Source organism: Botryllus schlosseri, chromosome 11 (genome assembly GCF_051294905.1).
Source record: "Botryllus schlosseri isolate E-star chromosome 11, Bs_hap1, whole genome shotgun sequence".
In the NCBI taxonomy this organism is placed as follows: domain Eukaryota; kingdom Metazoa; phylum Chordata; class Ascidiacea; order Stolidobranchia; family Styelidae; genus Botryllus; species Botryllus schlosseri.
Genome location: NC_137246.1, coordinates 17,106,957 through 17,124,487, shown reverse-complemented (window position 1 = coordinate 17,124,487; position 17,531 = coordinate 17,106,957). Strand labels below are relative to the sequence as shown.

The 17,531-nt window shown below is 40.2% G+C and overlaps 2 protein-coding genes across 3 annotated transcripts; both read left to right on the top strand.

The window, feature by feature from the left end:
• The first annotated feature begins 264 nt into the window (after nt 1-264).
• LOC145450595 (translation initiation factor IF-2, mitochondrial-like) lies at nt 265-9,049 on the top strand. Of its 2 annotated transcripts, XM_080329109.1 has the most exons (16): nt 265-1,198; nt 2,756-2,885; nt 3,315-3,386; nt 3,455-3,566; nt 3,629-3,792; nt 3,852-3,937; nt 5,041-5,181; nt 5,248-5,344; nt 5,411-5,577; nt 5,637-5,792; nt 6,617-6,720; nt 7,037-7,161; nt 7,542-7,682; nt 7,743-7,898; nt 7,956-8,084; nt 8,743-9,049. In XM_080329109.1, exons 1-16 carry the CDS (start codon nt 1,037-1,039, stop codon nt 8,919-8,921), a joined length of 2,121 nt encoding a protein of 706 aa, XP_080185235.1. In that variant the 5' UTR covers nt 265-1,036; the 3' UTR covers nt 8,922-9,049. The 2 variants fall into 2 exon arrangements, with proteins under 2 accessions (XP_080185235.1, XP_080185236.1); XM_080329110.1 differs by lacking the exons at nt 265-1,198; nt 2,756-2,885; nt 3,315-3,386 and having other exon boundaries at nt 3,643-3,792.
• A 3,812-nt stretch (nt 9,050-12,861) lies between these two features.
• On the top strand, nt 12,862-13,668 carry LOC145450606 (uncharacterized). Its single transcript, XM_080329120.1, has one exon. It carries the CDS (start codon nt 12,876-12,878, stop codon nt 13,473-13,475), a length of 600 nt encoding a protein of 199 aa, XP_080185246.1. The 5' UTR covers nt 12,862-12,875; the 3' UTR covers nt 13,476-13,668.
• Nucleotides 13,669-17,531: the final 3,863 nt, after the last annotated feature.

The window sequence follows — 17,531 nt, the reverse complement described above, 5'->3', positions numbered from 1 at the left end:
CCGGCCTTGTGAGTGTGTCGATATATCGGTATCGGCCTGTAAAATCAATATCGGTCGACCTCTAATCGTGCATCGCGTTGTACGTACTCGTACAATCTCTACAAACTACAGTTTTGAGTTGCACCATGTAGGCCTACTGTATACCCTTTATGGTTGCGCGTCGTGTGTCGTGCGCAGTGTCCAAAGAAAAATATTGACGCCAACGATTAAATAATTGATCCAGGTGGATATTATAGTCACATGCTGCGGTAGAAATTGTATCGGAGCAAAGTTAGTGATTTTTCGAAAAGAGCCCTACCCCCAGGCTGCTCTGGTTCGATTCCGCGTCTGGGCTCCTCTTCCCCGTGTCTCTGTTCTTTTGGCGACAAAAAATGGAAAAAGAGCCGATGAAAGAGTGCCCCCACAAATAATGGAAATAGCAAGAAAGAGCCGTGGAATAGAGACTAACATCGAAGAAGGAACTGTGATATTGGGCGCCAGGTGCGAGGTTGATGCCAGTGGGACCGCAACTGCAATCGCAACTGGTCGTTCGACATCGTTACATCGCACTGTACATGAGTGTCTTGATCAGATGAAAATATAATCTGACGATTGAGATGATACGCAGAGATACAAATGAGAATCTGCTACATGATTATGCCGTTAGACCTTGACAGAAACATGTTTATTTACATAGCTCAGTGATGGTTGTGCTGCGAATCCCATGCTTGCGATACAGCTGATACAGCTTTATATCCACGGGGCCCTTACGAGGTGTAGTTTTGCATTCTTTCCGCTGAGCTGTGGTGTCTAGTGATCTCATCTCAAAATTTGTGATTGGAGTCTGGAAAACGAGATGGTGCAGCCAACCAACATCGTCTTTGCTGGTTTGGGTTTCTGGTGTGCTACGGTGAGGGCTACTATCACTTATATGTTTATAACATCGCCTGATATTTTGTTTCTATCAATCTGAACAGTAGGAATGTAGCGTGTTTCCCATCATAAGTGGTGGTTAACTATTGCTTTGATCTATTGGATTACGAGTAGAGCTATCACGATGTCTACATCATATCTGCCATCGACAGTTGGCAAAATAGGATGTGCTATTCAAGGTCGAGGATTATCGAGATTATGTATACAACGAAAGCTTGCTAATCACGTATGCAAGACTTCTGTAAACTTTCAACAACCACGTCGGTTTGGAGCCAAAGATAAAAAGGTAATATAAGTTTCAAAGCACTTCTAGATCTGTACGGTATGCACATCACACACATGTCATTCAGTAAACAATTGTTAAAGTTAATTTAAACAATCAAAATATATTTTTTTAAGATCGAATGGTAACTTATCACTATAAATGAGCAGAGGTGGTCAAAGTATTCAAGAAAGCTACTCAAGTAGAAGTAGCAAGGAAAAAATCTACTCAAGTACGAGTACAAGTACTTCTACCTTAAGCCCCTAAAACTACTTGAAGGAGAAGTAGAATTGACTGACTTCAAATCTACCGTACCCAAGTTTTGAAAACAGTCTTAATTCGTTCGCATGGACTGTCAAAAGCTGAAAATTGAGCTATGCGGAAGGTAGAGAGCTTGATTCGCATTGATGCATCCCAAGAAGTATCAATTTTCGACAGAAGAAGCACTGTTTTACATCATGGAATGCAAATTATAATATTGATATGAAAATGCAATACTCACCCTGTGTTTACTAGAAGAACCCGTTTTAGAGAATATCGTGGCATGGCACCCTACCCCATATTATAAGGCCCCAAGTTTAGGTGAAGAGCAATACGGAGAAGTTGTATAGGATACGATTTCAACACTTTTGCGCAATTAAGTAAGCTATACGTTAATAACAAACATTGTGGATCGTAAAAGTTAGCTTTAATGTAGCTATATTTTCGGAAAATAGAGGCACTACTAGACTTGGTTTTATGCTTCAACATGTATGTTCTGCAAACAAAAGAACTGAAAGTAATTAGAACTGAAAGTATGATAGGCCTACTTGGAATTCATAGTGAAATACAAATACCACTTGTAAAAAGCGGAAAATATGTTTCATGTTTTTGTCCATAAACCTTCAAAGCAGATCTGCTAAAACAGGTGTAACTTTTGAAAAGCCGGATATTCCAGATTAGCAGGACACGTCATGGGCTTCTAGATTACGAAATGATAATTAATAGCTAGATTGCGAGGCGGTAGTTTCAAACGTTTTATTATTTACTGTTATTTACTCTGATGAAATATTTGATATGGGCGACAATGCGGTTTGAGCGGAACCAAGGATCCGGTACCTAAATTTTAATCACTGATACTTTCGTGAAAACATTCTTGCCACTCCATAACTACTGTGCGCGAACCCCAACAAAATTTTTGGGCTTTACTTGACTTTTATGAATAATAAATGTTGGCACTCAGTGAAAACAGCCCGAAATTCCTCCGGCTATCTTTCGTATTGGGAGATCAACCTACTTCTACTTGCCAAACTGAAAATAGCGAGAAGTCAGTAAGTAGATCACAAAATATTGTGAAGTAGAAATAGAGAAAATCACTTGAGTAAGTACCAGAAGTAGAGGAAAACTACTTGAGTAGTTGAGTATAAGTACTCCGTTACTGACCACCTCTGTGTGTGAATGTCTATTGTAATCTTAATCTGATAAGGTCACGGTAAAACTTTCATACCATGATGCATTTTTTCTCTGCTCAAACCACGTCTGATACACAAATTGGCAGATTGAATGAAGGGTCACAGGCTGAATATATTTCTTGTTGAATAGAATAGAACAAATGCCCAAATCGCTGCGGAACAAGAACGGAAAAGGGCAGCAAGGAAGAGGATTCCGCTACTAACAATACCTCATGTGATGACCGCCAGAGATATTGTCAAAACCACTGTACGAACACCAGGTAATTTTGTGTTCTATCAGTAGCATCCATGATTATGGCCCACGAAAGCTAAGATTCGAAAAAATGTGTTTATTATAGATGTTGAAACTACTTCTTGACTCTCATGTAGAGAAGGCATAGGTATTTAAAATTATATAGATGTTTTCTCATGGTTACTGCATCTCTTTATACCAGTATATAGGCTATGATACTATGATAAGGCACTTTATTTATGTATTGAAAATTGGTACCGAAGTTTCTTTTGCTCCTAAACCTAAAATTTCGATATATCGAGAAGGAATATTGTGCATTGTTTGTACATGAATACAGGGCTGTTTGCTCGGTTTGGCTGGCAACAGCAATGCAACCTTCAATCAGCAGACTCATAGATATTCATACCTAGTAATCAAAGCTATTGGTATAACTCTAATAACCTGATACTATCTTTAGAGCAAGTTTTCCTTGCGAAAGCGCTGTGCGAAAAACAGAGTTTTGTAGAGCGCGATGACTATCCATTGAATAGTGAGTATCGGTGTTGAGGATCGGAATGTATTGTTATCATATTTATCATATGTTTCACTTCCATATAGCAAAGTTCCAGCATCCTTTATTAACTTGTATCATGAAGAAACTGGGCTATCGGGTGGACTATATCAAAACAGCTTCCTTGGAGATGCATCAAAACAAAGACATCATTGCCAAGTATATTTAGATACTCTTGGACATTCTTACATCCCAAAGTATTTTCAATATTGTTGATGTAGACCACTTACTACAGATATTTCCATACTGAAATCCCGTCCTCCTATAGTAGCTGTGATGGGTCACGTTGATCATGGGAAGACAACAATTCTCGATGCTCTGCGCAATGCATCAGTTGCACAAAATGAAGCCGGTGGAATTACGCAGAGTATAGGGGCATTTTCTGGTAAGGAGTAACCAATACCTGGGATATTATTTCATTTAAAAAATACGATGACTATTCAGTGCCGCTACCTTCTAAAGATACTGTGACATTTATCGATACTCCTGGGCATTCTGTATTTACGTCAATGAGGGAAAGAGGAGCACAGGTATGGGATATCTTTATTTTGGAATTCTTGTCATTCTGCAAGCATTCAATTTTGACATGTCAGCTGAAATGATATTTATTAGACATTTATTAGTATAATACACCGAACAGCACTGACCTGCTAACAAAGTACTGATACTGGAACATTCTGAAAATGCTCTTCTTTCTATACCCATATCTTTGATTATATCTTTAGATGACAGTTCCATATTCACTAGAAATTTACACCTCGTGTTGTTATGATAGGTGATTGTCGATACTAACTACCAGGGTTGTAAGGACTGTAGTCATGACTCGACTCGAGTCGAGATTTTTTGGTGACTCGGCTTGACTTGAGTCCTATTTTCAAATGCGTAAAATGACTCGACTCAATTTTTGTATTGACTCGATTCAATTTTTGTATTGACTCGACTTGTACTCGAGTCATTGTGCATGACTCGAACCAAGTCATATGACTCGAGACTAGGATTGCCGAGACAGACATTTCATTGTAACTTCGAAGAATAGTAAAGTAAACACATTATTGGTACCGGTATTTCTTCTATCAGACCTGATACTTGGAAAATAGGGCCAGAAACTGTTCAGACTAAATGACGATATTATGAATGCGAGCCATTCTATATCACTCGAGCAGAGATGAAAAAAGTAGGTTGAACCGGATTGAACTGAAAACTGAACAGTGAACAATGATCATAATGACTTGGAGTAGGACTCGAGTCAAAACACTATAACTCGGACTCGGTCCTCTACTAACTGACTCGGTGGTGAATTGAAAATGACTCAACTTGACTCGAGTCAAAACTATAAGTGAGATTGACTTGTGGCAACCATGCTAACCACTAGGTGGCAATTGGCAACACCATTGATCCGAATTGTTCCATAATTTCATTATATCACTGCAAATTTAGCAGTAGAATAACTTTCCGAGTAAGCACAACACGGCATTTAACTGATGAATGTTTCTGCCTAAATATGAGAATGTATGGGGTTTCAGTACGGCCTTTTTTTTCATTAAAATGATAAACCGAAGTCTGCGATTCCGGCAATAGATTCCTATGTATTATTAATTCGTGTTTAGTGTAAATGAAGTTATCTTGATTACAGGTGACTGACATAGTTTTGCTGGTTGTGGCTGCTGACGACGGTGTCATGGAACAGACGATAGAATCTATTAACATGATAAAGAGGGCTGAAACACCTGTCGTTGTAGCCATCAATAAATGTGACAAACACGACGCTGCTCCAGTAATGCATGTCTTGGAACTTTCACCGACCGCAATCGCCATTGATGTAGTTTGATCTTATTTTCAGGACTTGGTTATTGACGATTTGCAAATGAATGGTATCGAGTGCGAAGATGTTGGCGGAGACGTACCCGCGGTGAGAATATCTGCGTTGAAGAAGATAGGTAATGTGTTTTGATCCCGTACCTTCCTTAGCGACATCCAACATTCTTTCGGGCGATATTTCCAAGGTTTACAAAATTTAATCCAAACTATCGTCGACACTGCCCTAATGCATTCGGTGCACTACGATCCAAGCATGCAAGTGCAAGGATTTATTTTGGAATCACGTGTGCAAAAAGGTTTGGGGAACGTTTGCACCGTTGTTTTAAAGCAAGGAACTCTCAGAGTTGGGCAAGTATGTGGCAACACGCCTGCAGCTATTAATGACACGCTCACACGCTTTATGTTTTAAAGATCTTGGTCGCTGGAAACAGTATGGCGAAAGTGAGATCAATAGTCGATGCAAGTGGAAAGACTGTAAAGTCTTTGAGCTCTGGGGAAGCCGGCAGCGTGACTGGCTGGAGGACGTTACCATCAGCCGGCCAAATTGCGCTTCAAGCCGATTGTGAGGTGAGTACGTGGGAAGAGTGAAGAGTGATTTGATTCTGAATCGAATATTAGGCTTCTAATGAGTCTGTGTTCGAGTATCACTTATCATGACATGTGTACACCATGTGGGAAGTTCAAATCCTTGCATTCGGTCAGCTTAAGGACGGTCTTTATCGGCCAAGGTTTACTCGCTGCCGATCGTTCCGCAACACTTCTCGGTGTTACATGGCCTAAAACTTTATATGTTTTGATGCGCCGTGGCGCGGTGATGGTCACTCCGAGATGCTAATTTCTATAAATCATGTGTATTTTTTCCCGGGGAAGGCTACCCAATAATGATTAAGAGAATGCGCGAAAAAAATTGAGTAAAGCTGCATAAATTTTCAAAAAATTCTCAATAATTTATGTTTATTATGATTTCTGAAAATGGTACTTTTGGCCCCCTCGAGCTCGACCCCCTGGCAGTTACGGTCCTGCTGTCACTGATGTGATGACAAGGAGTGGAATTAGTTATCTCCTGACCAACTGCAGGGAAGCAAATACATTGACTCTACTGTATGTTTTTGTTCCTTTTGTCGACTAAACACAATTTTATTGTCAAGGAAAGGTGGATGGGGGGTCGGATTGAACGCTATTTTCACTAAGCAGCTAGCGAAAGACCCTGGTTGGCAGTGTCACTTCAATCGTCCTTGTTATTATTATAAACTATTCATGGCCAGGGCATACCTCTCCCGACTGTTCTTAATTTAATAGTGCTCAGCTGTGCAAAGTTATTGTGCCACACCATGTCTTCGTTCACGGCATACAAATGGTATTTAAATACAGCATATTCATTTACATGACAGGCGCAAGCGAAAGATGCTCTCAAATACAGAGAGAAAGAGTTGGAGGTGTTGAACGCGGAAGAAATTTGGGAACAAGTGTCTGAGAAAAGAGACATCGAAAGAAGGTAGAGTATTGTGTTGTGTTGTTTCTTCCAAGGTGGCACATTCCCCAGTATTGTTTGTGATGCCCCTATTGATTCTAGTAAAAGCCATTACCATTCATCCTTCAATTATCAATGATGATGTATATGATGTAGAATTGCCGTGTTATATATCGTTCTTGTAGTGTTCTATGACATAACGATTTTTTAATGGTTCTTGTATTATTTCAAATCCAGCAAATAAATTTGACTGAAATAACAGCACTTAGATCAGCTTTTTAGCGATCGTTCACACCGTTGTGTCTGTAAAAAAGATTTTGCAGCTGTACAAATTTTGCAGAGACTATGAAAACATCCGAGCCACGTACCACACGAAACGCAAGCGCCAGGCGGCGAGTTATCAAAAGTTGTTGGAAAGTAGCAAACAGACCCTTTCAGTCCCTGTACTGAACATCATTATAAAAGGTAGTTTGCATTGATTAGTCATGAATTTGTGAGCGTGTGTATACCGTACGGGCAAAGTTTTTTTGTGTGACTCAAATCGAGTACGAGTCATCGAGAAATTGGAAATTTGGTTGCAGCTGGTAAACTGTGTTCCGTAACGATGATCCTCGAAAGCGTGAATATTTTTAGTCTGATACATACCGGTAGATGCAGTCTATGTTATCTTCACTCTGAGGTTGGCACATGAAATTTAACATAGATACTGGCAAACCTGGTTTTATTTGATGATAGGCTGTTCAATTTTTTCTTTTATGCCTCGCAAATGACTGCCATTGTGAAGATGTAGATTCTTGATGCATAATACTTGTCTAAAAGTTTATTGAGCGTTCATATTTTTGCAGCTGACGTTGACGGCTCAATGGAGGCTATCATGAAAATTATTAATTCTTATAACTGTGAAGAGGAATGTGTGTTGAATCTGATTTCTTATGGTGTCGGTCAGTTGAAACTGTCCGAGTATGAGCATGCCAAAGAGCTAAAGGGTAATGTGCCATCATATTTCTTTTTTATTTTAATGTTATGACTTCTATTTTTTCCTTCAGCCACAATATTTTTATTCAATACCGATGCGGTAAAGGATTTAGATTGCGGCGAAGAAGTAACAATTTTCAAGCACAAAATCATTTATAATCTCGTTAACGATTTGAGAGAAGAAATCGGTAGTAAATTGCCTTTGGTCGACAAAGATATTGTGAAAGGTAATGTTATATTCTTAGATGGTTAATTAAATGCAATAACATTTGATGGATTCGCAGGTAAAGCAGACGTACTTGAAGTATTTCAAAAGAAAAAAACGGTTATTGCTGGTTGTAAGGTGACTTCTGGTGTATTAACCGTGAACGACGTCTTCACAATAACTAGAAACGGTACTCTTGTGCACAGAGGTAAGTTTATGATATCCATTGTTGTAACCAAGTCACAAGGCTCCGAGTCGCAAGCCAATCTCACTTTAATAGTTTTGACTCGAGTAAAGTCGAGCCAATTTTAATTCACCACCGAGTCAAGTCCTAGTCCAAGTCAGTGAGAGGAGGGTCGAGTCCGAGTCATGGTATTATGATTCGAGTCCGAGTCAGAGTCCAAGTCATTGCGTTGACAGCTCAGTTTCTAGTTGAAGTCTTGATAAAACCACTATTTTTAACTCTGTTTGGTGATATCAAATGGTTCGCATTTGAAATATACTCATTTTCTTCACTTTTAACGGTTTCCGGTCGCATTTTCAAGTACCAGTACCAATAGTCGAAATACCAACAGTGTGGTTACTTGACTATTCTTCGAAATTACAAGACATGTCGGTCTTGGCCGTCTGAGACTCGAGTCATATGACTTGGTCCGAGTCGTGCGCAATGACTCGAGTCCAAGTCCAGTCAATACACAAATTGACTCAAGTCGACTCTTTTCTGTATTTTGAGAAAATGACTCGAGTCAAGTTGAGTCGTCAGAAAATCGGGCCTCGAGTTGGACTAGAGTTCGAGTCATTATAACCCTGGTGAAATCTTGGTTGATACGATGGATCGATATTAAGTTTACTGAACTTGTTGACAGGAAAATTGTCATCGATGCGGCAGCGCGCCACCACTTTATCGAATGTGACCACTGGTAACGAATGCGGAATCATATTTGAAGGGCATGTGGAATGCGGAATCGAAGTTGGGGACAATATTCAGTGTTTAACAGTTGAACAAGAACCTCAGGAAACTTCATGGTGCCCGCCTGGGTTTTAACTATCCGGCCTTTTCTATGCAAAAGGGGTACCAATCTGTACCTTCTACCTTGTGGCGTTTGTAAAAGAATGATCTTATCTGTTTCTAATTCTCCTCTGGCATGGGGTTGAATACAAAAGTGAATGCAATGTCTGGTTATTTTATCCTTCGACAATTAAATCATGTCGATATGATAGATAGTTCATTATAAGGACTATATTTGCATTTTGGTCTACTTCTATGGCAGCTGACGAAATTAGAGAGATTATGTAGATCTAGATACCTTTGATACTAGATCTAGATACTTCTTTATGAGTCCGTTAAAAGTCTAGCTCAAATATTGATTTGTATTGTAGTAATCGTCGGTTTATTAGCATCCTGAAACGACCAGTTACGGGCTTTTTAATCTGGCGCCCACCTGTAATTTTGTCCAAAAAGTGAACGAATCTCCAATCCCAGTGATGAACAATGCCTTGGTCAAGAGAGAGAGAGTCTTTATTTTTCATCAAACCAAAATACATAACAAACGGCAGTGATGGTGGTACAGAAAATATGCGTACACAGTATTCGGTATTAGATAGGAATGATCGATAAGACCGTGAAGGTCATCTAGTCTGATCACACCAGCATCAAACAGGTACACTTGACTCAGAACAGTCTGGCTGTAAAAAAGTGTTTAGTTAGGAAAGAAAAATAGAAAAAAAATTAAAAAATGGTAGCAAATGATCAATGAAGCAATGTCTGGGCGAGGTAGGGCAACAGTGTGAGTGTTACAACATGAAATCCACAGAAAGTGGACATATTCTGAGTGATATTATGATAATTTTATTTCTGGCGAATATACAATCATAATCAGTGCCTCGGCGGTTCTATATCTTTCATCTGCTCGAGGCAGACGGCAGTGTATTTGTATTGAACATTTCGAAGCGACCAATTACGGTCTCTCAATCTAACATAACATCCACCTGCGCGTTATGGCCGATGTAACAGTGTTCGGTCTTGTCTCATTCGCTTTCCTTCTATTTGTCCTTGACCGGATCTTTCTCTGGTATTTTTGTAAAAAAGCCGTGAGAGCAGCCACTTAGGGAATGTGGTGCTCAGATATACCTACAACACTACTAAAGGTGCTGCTGTCTATAATCGAACTGGGGACATTTGCGTCGATCTCTTTAATGATAGTACTCCCTTCAATACGTCATGTTGATAAGAATCTTCAAGTCAGCTAATAAATGTCTGTGTGTAAACTAATTTGAGATAAAATTGTTGATATCAGTTAATCGTAATGCTGTATTAAGGTTAAACACGACCACTCAACCGTTAACATCGATGGTCAGCCCGTTTCCGACACAGATAATGCAAAATAACTCGGGGTTTGTTTATATAGCTCAGTGGTTTTACTGGACTCGGACATGTCCTGGAAGACTAGAGTCATATTCAGTCCGTAGACACTAGATAATCACCGAAGTGCGGCCTGTTCTACAACCCTTAACGCTGCCATCCTGGGTTCTTCTGATACTTTTTAAATCCTTAATCCAATCGAAGTTACAATATGGCATTCTCTGTTGGGGGGCTGCCAGTAAAACTGCAGTCGGAGTCACTGCAAAAACTACAGAATTGCATATATTGCATTTAGGTAATGTCCATTCTCGGTAATAGCAATCTCGATATTGATCGGACACCGTAACCGGTTTGGTATCCGAACCCGATTAGTGAGCGACGGCACGTGTGTTGTTTTCGCTAGTCTCGCGGAATTTGCATTGGCGCTTAGCATTTCCACTTCAAATCGCGCGTCAAAATATTCCGCACACTACGTTGTATTGCTTTGCACGTGGATAGATTCGGCGTCCTGCGAAAAAGGTTAGATTTGTAGTATTGTAAATGTGAGTGATCAAATACCAAACCGTAATTTCTTCGTTAGGATTCTAGATTCTGTAATGCTGTTGCGAATTATATAATGAAAGCATCAGCTCCTGTGTAGCGCCATAGTGGATTTAAAACTTATTTAGTTGAATTGGCTTCACGTATTCTTCGCAATCATTTATTCATTGTAAAAACCGCAACTGTGTTCATAGGATTATTATTTTGTTTTCTAATGTCCGATAGAATCGATATGTGGGAATACTGGTGCGTGGTACACACAAACGGACAAACTAAACATAACTATATATTAGTGGATTAATTACAAGATACCTCTCGGTATTCCAGACGAGAGCAGTGCTGGGAAGACTCGATTCTATTTGCAAACTTTGATTGACTGTGACTCAGCGTTTCGAGTCTCATAAATGTGGATTGACCATATTTTGAAGTAAATTTGAGTCATGAAGTAACCAGTGTTGAATAACTCTCTATTCCCAACACACTCATGTGACCTGTGAGAGCAACCAGATAATTTACTTGATTAACTCGTCCCTTGTTACCGGTATTCCATCATGTATTTATTTTTACGTAGGCTATATAACGTTTGGTTTGAGTGAGACATGTCATTTAGGACGAGTCGAGTCATTCCAAGTTGCAAGTTCCCCTACTGGAATCTCGGTACGTTTTGCCTGATATATCAGTTGAACAGCGATGAATCTCCATGTTTAGGTAATCTATTAAAAATTGATAACAAAATAACACATAGGTGAGCGCAGGATACCGATTCCATAGCCTACAGGCCAAATTCCAACACTGCTTGAGATTTTTCTAACTCGTGCAACTGAGTCGGTTGCCAGTAAACTCGCCCCAAAGTAAATTCGGCCCAGGCAAATTCGGCCATTACATCAGTAAATTCGGCCCACCGAGAATATTGTATTAAAACGTATTACCAACCGTTAACATGAATTAATTACATAATTATACTATTATTAAGTGATTTGGATGTCAGGGTATGCGTAGATCGCGTAATCACGGGAGATAGCGCGGATATTCACGGGGACCGAATTTACCGACGGCCGAATTCACCGGTCAATTCACTGGTTACTCGGTCAATTCTGCCCTCGGAGAATTTTTTATAAAAATGTATTACCAACTATTAATGTGAATTAATTTCATAATTATATTATTATCAAGTGATTTGGAGAACAGGGTATGCGTATAAATATATATATATATATATATATGCCGATGTTTACGGGGCCGAATTTACCGGCAGCCGAATTCAATCGGTATATTCGGCCCTCGGAGAACATTGTGTGAAATTTTATTACGAACTAATAATGTGTATTATAATACATAATTATAATATTATCTAACCTGAACCCTAACATTAATCCTAACCCTAATTCTAGCCTAATCCTAAACCTAACCTAACCCTAATCCTAACCTAACCCTAATCCTAACCCTAACCCTAACCCTAATCCTAACCCTAACGCTAATCCTAACGCTAATCGTAACCTTAAACCTACTAATAACTACTAACTAATAATGTGTAGTATATTACATAATTATAATATTATCAAGTGATTTGGAGGTTAGGGGTTAGGTTTAGGGTTAGGATTAGCGTTAGGGTTAGGATTAGGGTTAGGGTTAGGATTAGGGTTAGGTTAGGATTACGGTTAGGATTAGGGTTAGGTTAAGGTTAGGGTTAGGTTAGGTTAGGATTAGGGTTAGGATTAGGGTTAGGGTTCAGGTTAGATAATGGTATTGTAACTGTTGTTGTTACTCTGGCCCTGGCCGAATTTACCGAGGGCCGAATTTACCGAGGGCCGAATTCACCGACGGCCGAAGTGATCGAGGGCCGAATTCGACGGGCCGAATTTACTTTGGGGCGAGTTTACTGGCAACCACTGAGTCTGTATACCCGCCTATATACCCTAGCCACTTCTTTTCTCTAGATAGCACTGCTGAATACGACAATAAACCAATGATGTTAAGGGAGCAGTTATTTTGTGAGAACCACTTCATTTTGGAAAACTATATTTAATGATCAAGTTTCATCAGTATAATTGTATCCTTCTGTCTTATGTGTCATTTTCATATAGCTCTACTATATAAATGTCGTTCCGTGGTAGAGGAGGAGGTGGTTTCCGCGGAAGAGGCGGTGGCGGTGGTTTCCGTGGAAGAGGTGGTGGCGGTGGTTTCCGCGGAGGAAGAGGAGGCGGAAACTTCAGAAACTACAATGAGCCACCGGACTATGTTGTGGAACTTGGAACGGTGATGCACCCTTGCCAAGATGACCTCGTCTGCAAGTGCACCAACGAAAAGATTCCCTACTTCAACGCGCCCGTTTACCTCGAAAACAAATCGAAAATCGGCAAGGTCGATGAAATTTTCGGACAGATTCGAGAGTTTTGCTTCTCGGTGAGACTCGAGGACAATATGAAAGCAAGCTCTTTTTCGAAGGAATCAAAATTCTTTATCGATCCCGCCAAATTACTGCCCTTGCAAAGATTTCTGCCTCAACCGAAAGGATCTGTACAGAAAGGCCGCGGACGGGGTCGCGGCGGTGGTGGCCGCGGGCGTGGTCGTGGGGGACGAGGTGGCGGAGGATTTCGTGGCGGTCGAGGTGGTTTTCGGGGGGGCAGAGGCGGTGGGGGTCGCGGCGGAGGCGGATTCCGAGGGCGCGGGGGTGGCGGATTTCGTGGAAGGTATTGAGCTGTTGGAAAGCTGGTTTTTAAACGCCTATCCGAACGAGGTGACGATGTGCCGTTGTCCACGGGTTGAAATCTGCCAGAACCCGGATGCGAAATTGAGCCGGAATTGCAGAAACACGTTTTATCTTCGTAGGTGCTACTTTATTTTTCATTCTTCCACAAACGATGTTGACATGAAAATCATGAGAAACTTGTATCATTGTTTACTCCTCTGTTTACATGTAGCGCTAGCAAGAATGATTGCATTTTGAATAAGGTCGTGGACCACTGCCTTTTTCTTCTACATTTTTGTCGTTCTGCAAAGGTATGAACTAATTCTTTGATACGCTGGTCGGCAAATTGTGAGCCGCAGCACGAAAGCTGGTCTCGCTTGACCAAGCTCTAGTGTAATTGTCAGGGCATTTTTGTCAAAATATGATTGGGTCGCATTGAATTAATGGTACCAGTAGCCTAATTGTTGTATAGATGAGCTAATTTATTTTTTTCCGTGCGTGTGATGTCGCTTCTGTCTGATAACTGACTACTGGCTTGTTTTGAGGTTGAGCTTATTTTTGGTGTCACCTTCTAAAATTTGCAAAGTTAACTATGACGAACTTGGTGGGCCGAAATTGAATGAATCATACTCTTGTCCAATCAGTCATATATCTACGAGATGCTAACGAAGTGAAATTCAGTCCCCGCAAAATAATAGAATCAATTTGTTTTATGTCACCAAGGATACTCAATTATTGGTATGTTATCAAGAGCAGATGAGGGACATTTGACAGGTCTTAGTAATCAATCCCCACATGGCGGAGCATTAATTTGAGTAATGGCAAGATGGAATGGAAGATAAACAAGTAAACACAAAATATTGACAAATGAAGCAGAACTTGAATAATAGACCGGGTAAATGCAGTTACAAAATAATAGATCGGGTAAATGCAGCTACAAAATAATAGACCGGGTAAATGCAGTTACACAAACACATTTCCTTCACCTAATTTGGACAATTAGATGTCTATGAGGTTGGTGCATTATCCGGAGTTCATTGGGGTGAGTATTGTTAGCAAAGGTGATGAAAGTGGTCAGAACAGCTACTCAAAAAAAAAAGCAATTTCAAAAATGATCTGAAAAATACTTGAGTAGACTTGGTCAATTGTCTCATACCTTAAACAGTTATTGGAGTTGGCTAAGGCTAGGCTACCTTTGAAACTGTGGGGTGCATCCTTGCGGCTAACACGAAATGAACAATGACACTAACCAGAAGTACTCCGTTGGTGACCAGTGACCAACTCTGGTCGTTAGGGTTGACTGTAACGTGATGGTTTGAGTCTGATCGACGCCAGAGACACGGGCTAAGTCTGGGCAGTAGCAGGTATTGAGGTGTCGAAAATGTATCTAGGCTCTCGCACTTCGCTGTTCTTACAGCGTCGTTACAAGAGAAAGACCCGGTGAATGATGAACACAAGGAAAGCGAACGAAAAATACCCAGGGACAAGCGTCTTCGACAGCTGAAATATCGAGATCATCACTTTTTGTAATTGCAAATTGAAAACATGGTCTTACTCACTCCTCCAATAGGCATAAAAAGTAGGATCACACGAGGTATTGCCTATTAGCAAACCCGTGTAAAAATAATAGTATGCTTCTCCGCGACAAACGCAAAATCATCAATGCAAGCGAAAATATGTGCAATTTTACATGCAATTACGAACGTATTCCTTCATCCTGCAACCACTTGCACTCATAGAATGATGAAAGTCCACCGACATAAGATTGCGATACAAAGAATAGTAGGACACGTGTCGATACTGTCACTGTCGAAACAACCTTGAAATCCTACACCCACCTGGCCTTAGAAGGGGCATGCGCAGTTGAACAACAAACCGAATGAAAATAATAGAAGATACCATAAAAAGTACAAGCGATAAAAAGGAGGTGCTGGCATGTGTCGGAAGGCGAGGTCGATATATCATATATACTTCGAGTTCGGTTATCTCGAGTGCTTAGTATTCATTCAGTAAAAGCTGCTTCAAACAACTTCTATCGTGTGAAGTGTGGACATTGTTCGACGACTGCCGACCCTCCCCCAGACTGCAACTGTCCCTATTGTATTTTGAGACTTGCCATATGACTCGCTTATGATTATCCATAGCGAATAAGAAGTGTCCTAAATATAAAAGATATGCGGAAAATGGAAATTGCCACGTTTATGTATCAGTTCCACTGCGGTCATTGCCCCGAAAAGTTCTATGACTTCTTTTCCTCGGTATCAAAACTGGATAAATACAACACATACACGCGCGTCCACATCGTCCGACCACCATATCGTCGACAAAAAATATCATCGCTCTATCAAATATGCCGGACCTGCAATGTCGGCTATCCAACAGTCATCGAGCATGTCGTACACATTCAAGTCGAAATACAAACAATTTCTTCTGAATCAAAACCAGTCAGCCATCTAGTTTACCAGGCTACGACGCTGACATATCGATCTTGCCTCCCTATCGACACATGCCACCTCTTTTTGTTGCCTGCCGTTCTATGTTATCTTCTTCTACTTTTTATTCATGCAGTGTGCATTGTGCAATGTGCAATTGTGCTTGCATGCCTCCGTTTTTCAGAGGTGGTCAAAGTAGTCAAGAAAGCTACTCAAGTAGAAGTAGAAGTACTTCTTTCATGAGCAACCTAAAACTACTTGAAGTAGAAGTAGAATTTACCGAATTTAAATCTACTCAAGTAAGTAAGTAGGCCTAGTAGTGAAAACGATCGTAATTCGTACGCATGGACTGTCAAAAGCTGCAAATGGAGCTACGCGGAAGGTGTAGAGAGCTTGATTCATATTGATGCATCCCGGGAGGTGTCAATTTTTGACAGAATACGCAGTCGTCCACATCAGGGGATGTAAATGATAGTATTGATCTGGAAATGCGATACTAATTCTTGGTTCACTCGAACACCCCGTTTTAGAGAATATAATGACATGGCGCCCTCCCCCATATTAGAATGCCCCTAGTTCAGTCGAAAAGCAATACGGAGTAGTTGTGTTGGATACGGCTTTAACACTTTGTGCGATTAGTATACGTTAATTAAGAATATGGCAGATCGTAAAAATGCCATATAGTGCATAGCTTTATTTCCGGAAAATATAATACTACACTGCTTGCTTTTATACTTCAACATGTATGTTTTCTAGAGAAAAGAACTGAAACTACAATTAGAACTCAATGTATAGCCTACTCGTAATTGAAAGAAAAGTATACAAATACTACTTTTAAAAAGTGGAAAATATATTTCATGTCTTTTGTCCAGAAAATTTCAACGGTGGTCTGCTAAAACAGGTCTAACGTTTAAAAAAGTCAATATGTCCACGTTTCCAGATTAGGACACGTCATGGGCTGATAGGTATAAAAGGTTATTGCTAGATTGCGAAACGATAGTTTCAAACGCAATGGGGGGCCATACTTACTGTGATGAAATATTTCGTATTAGCGACAATTGCGGTGTGAACAGAATCACGCAACCCGGTATCTAAATTATATTCAGCGATACTTTCGAAAAACATGTTTGTCACTCCATATCTACTGCGTACGCGAAGCGCAATGAAAATTATGGGTATACCATGACTTTTATGAAAATTAAATGTTGGTACTACGTGAAAACAGCCCCGAATTTCCTTTGGTTATCTTTCTTATTGGTGTATTTAGCTACTTCTACTTGACAAACTGAAAATAGTGAAAAGTAAGTAAGTAGTTCACAAAATATTACGAAGTAGAATTAGAAGTAGCGAAAAAAAGATCTACTTGAGTAAGTACCAGCAGTAGAGGAAAACTACTTGAGTACTTCGAAAAAGTAGAAGTACTTCGTTACTGACCACCTCTGCCGTTTTTACATCGCCTAGGCCAGGTGGATGTCTGATTTCGAAGACTACTCCAAGTCGTTTCGACACCTAGCTTCCTATCTTTCAATGTACCGCAGTCTTGTGGTGCATTGAAATGATGAAATTGTTAGCAATAAATTGAATTCAAAACAACTCTAAGGTTATGAACCGATCCGGAAAACAATTTACCAA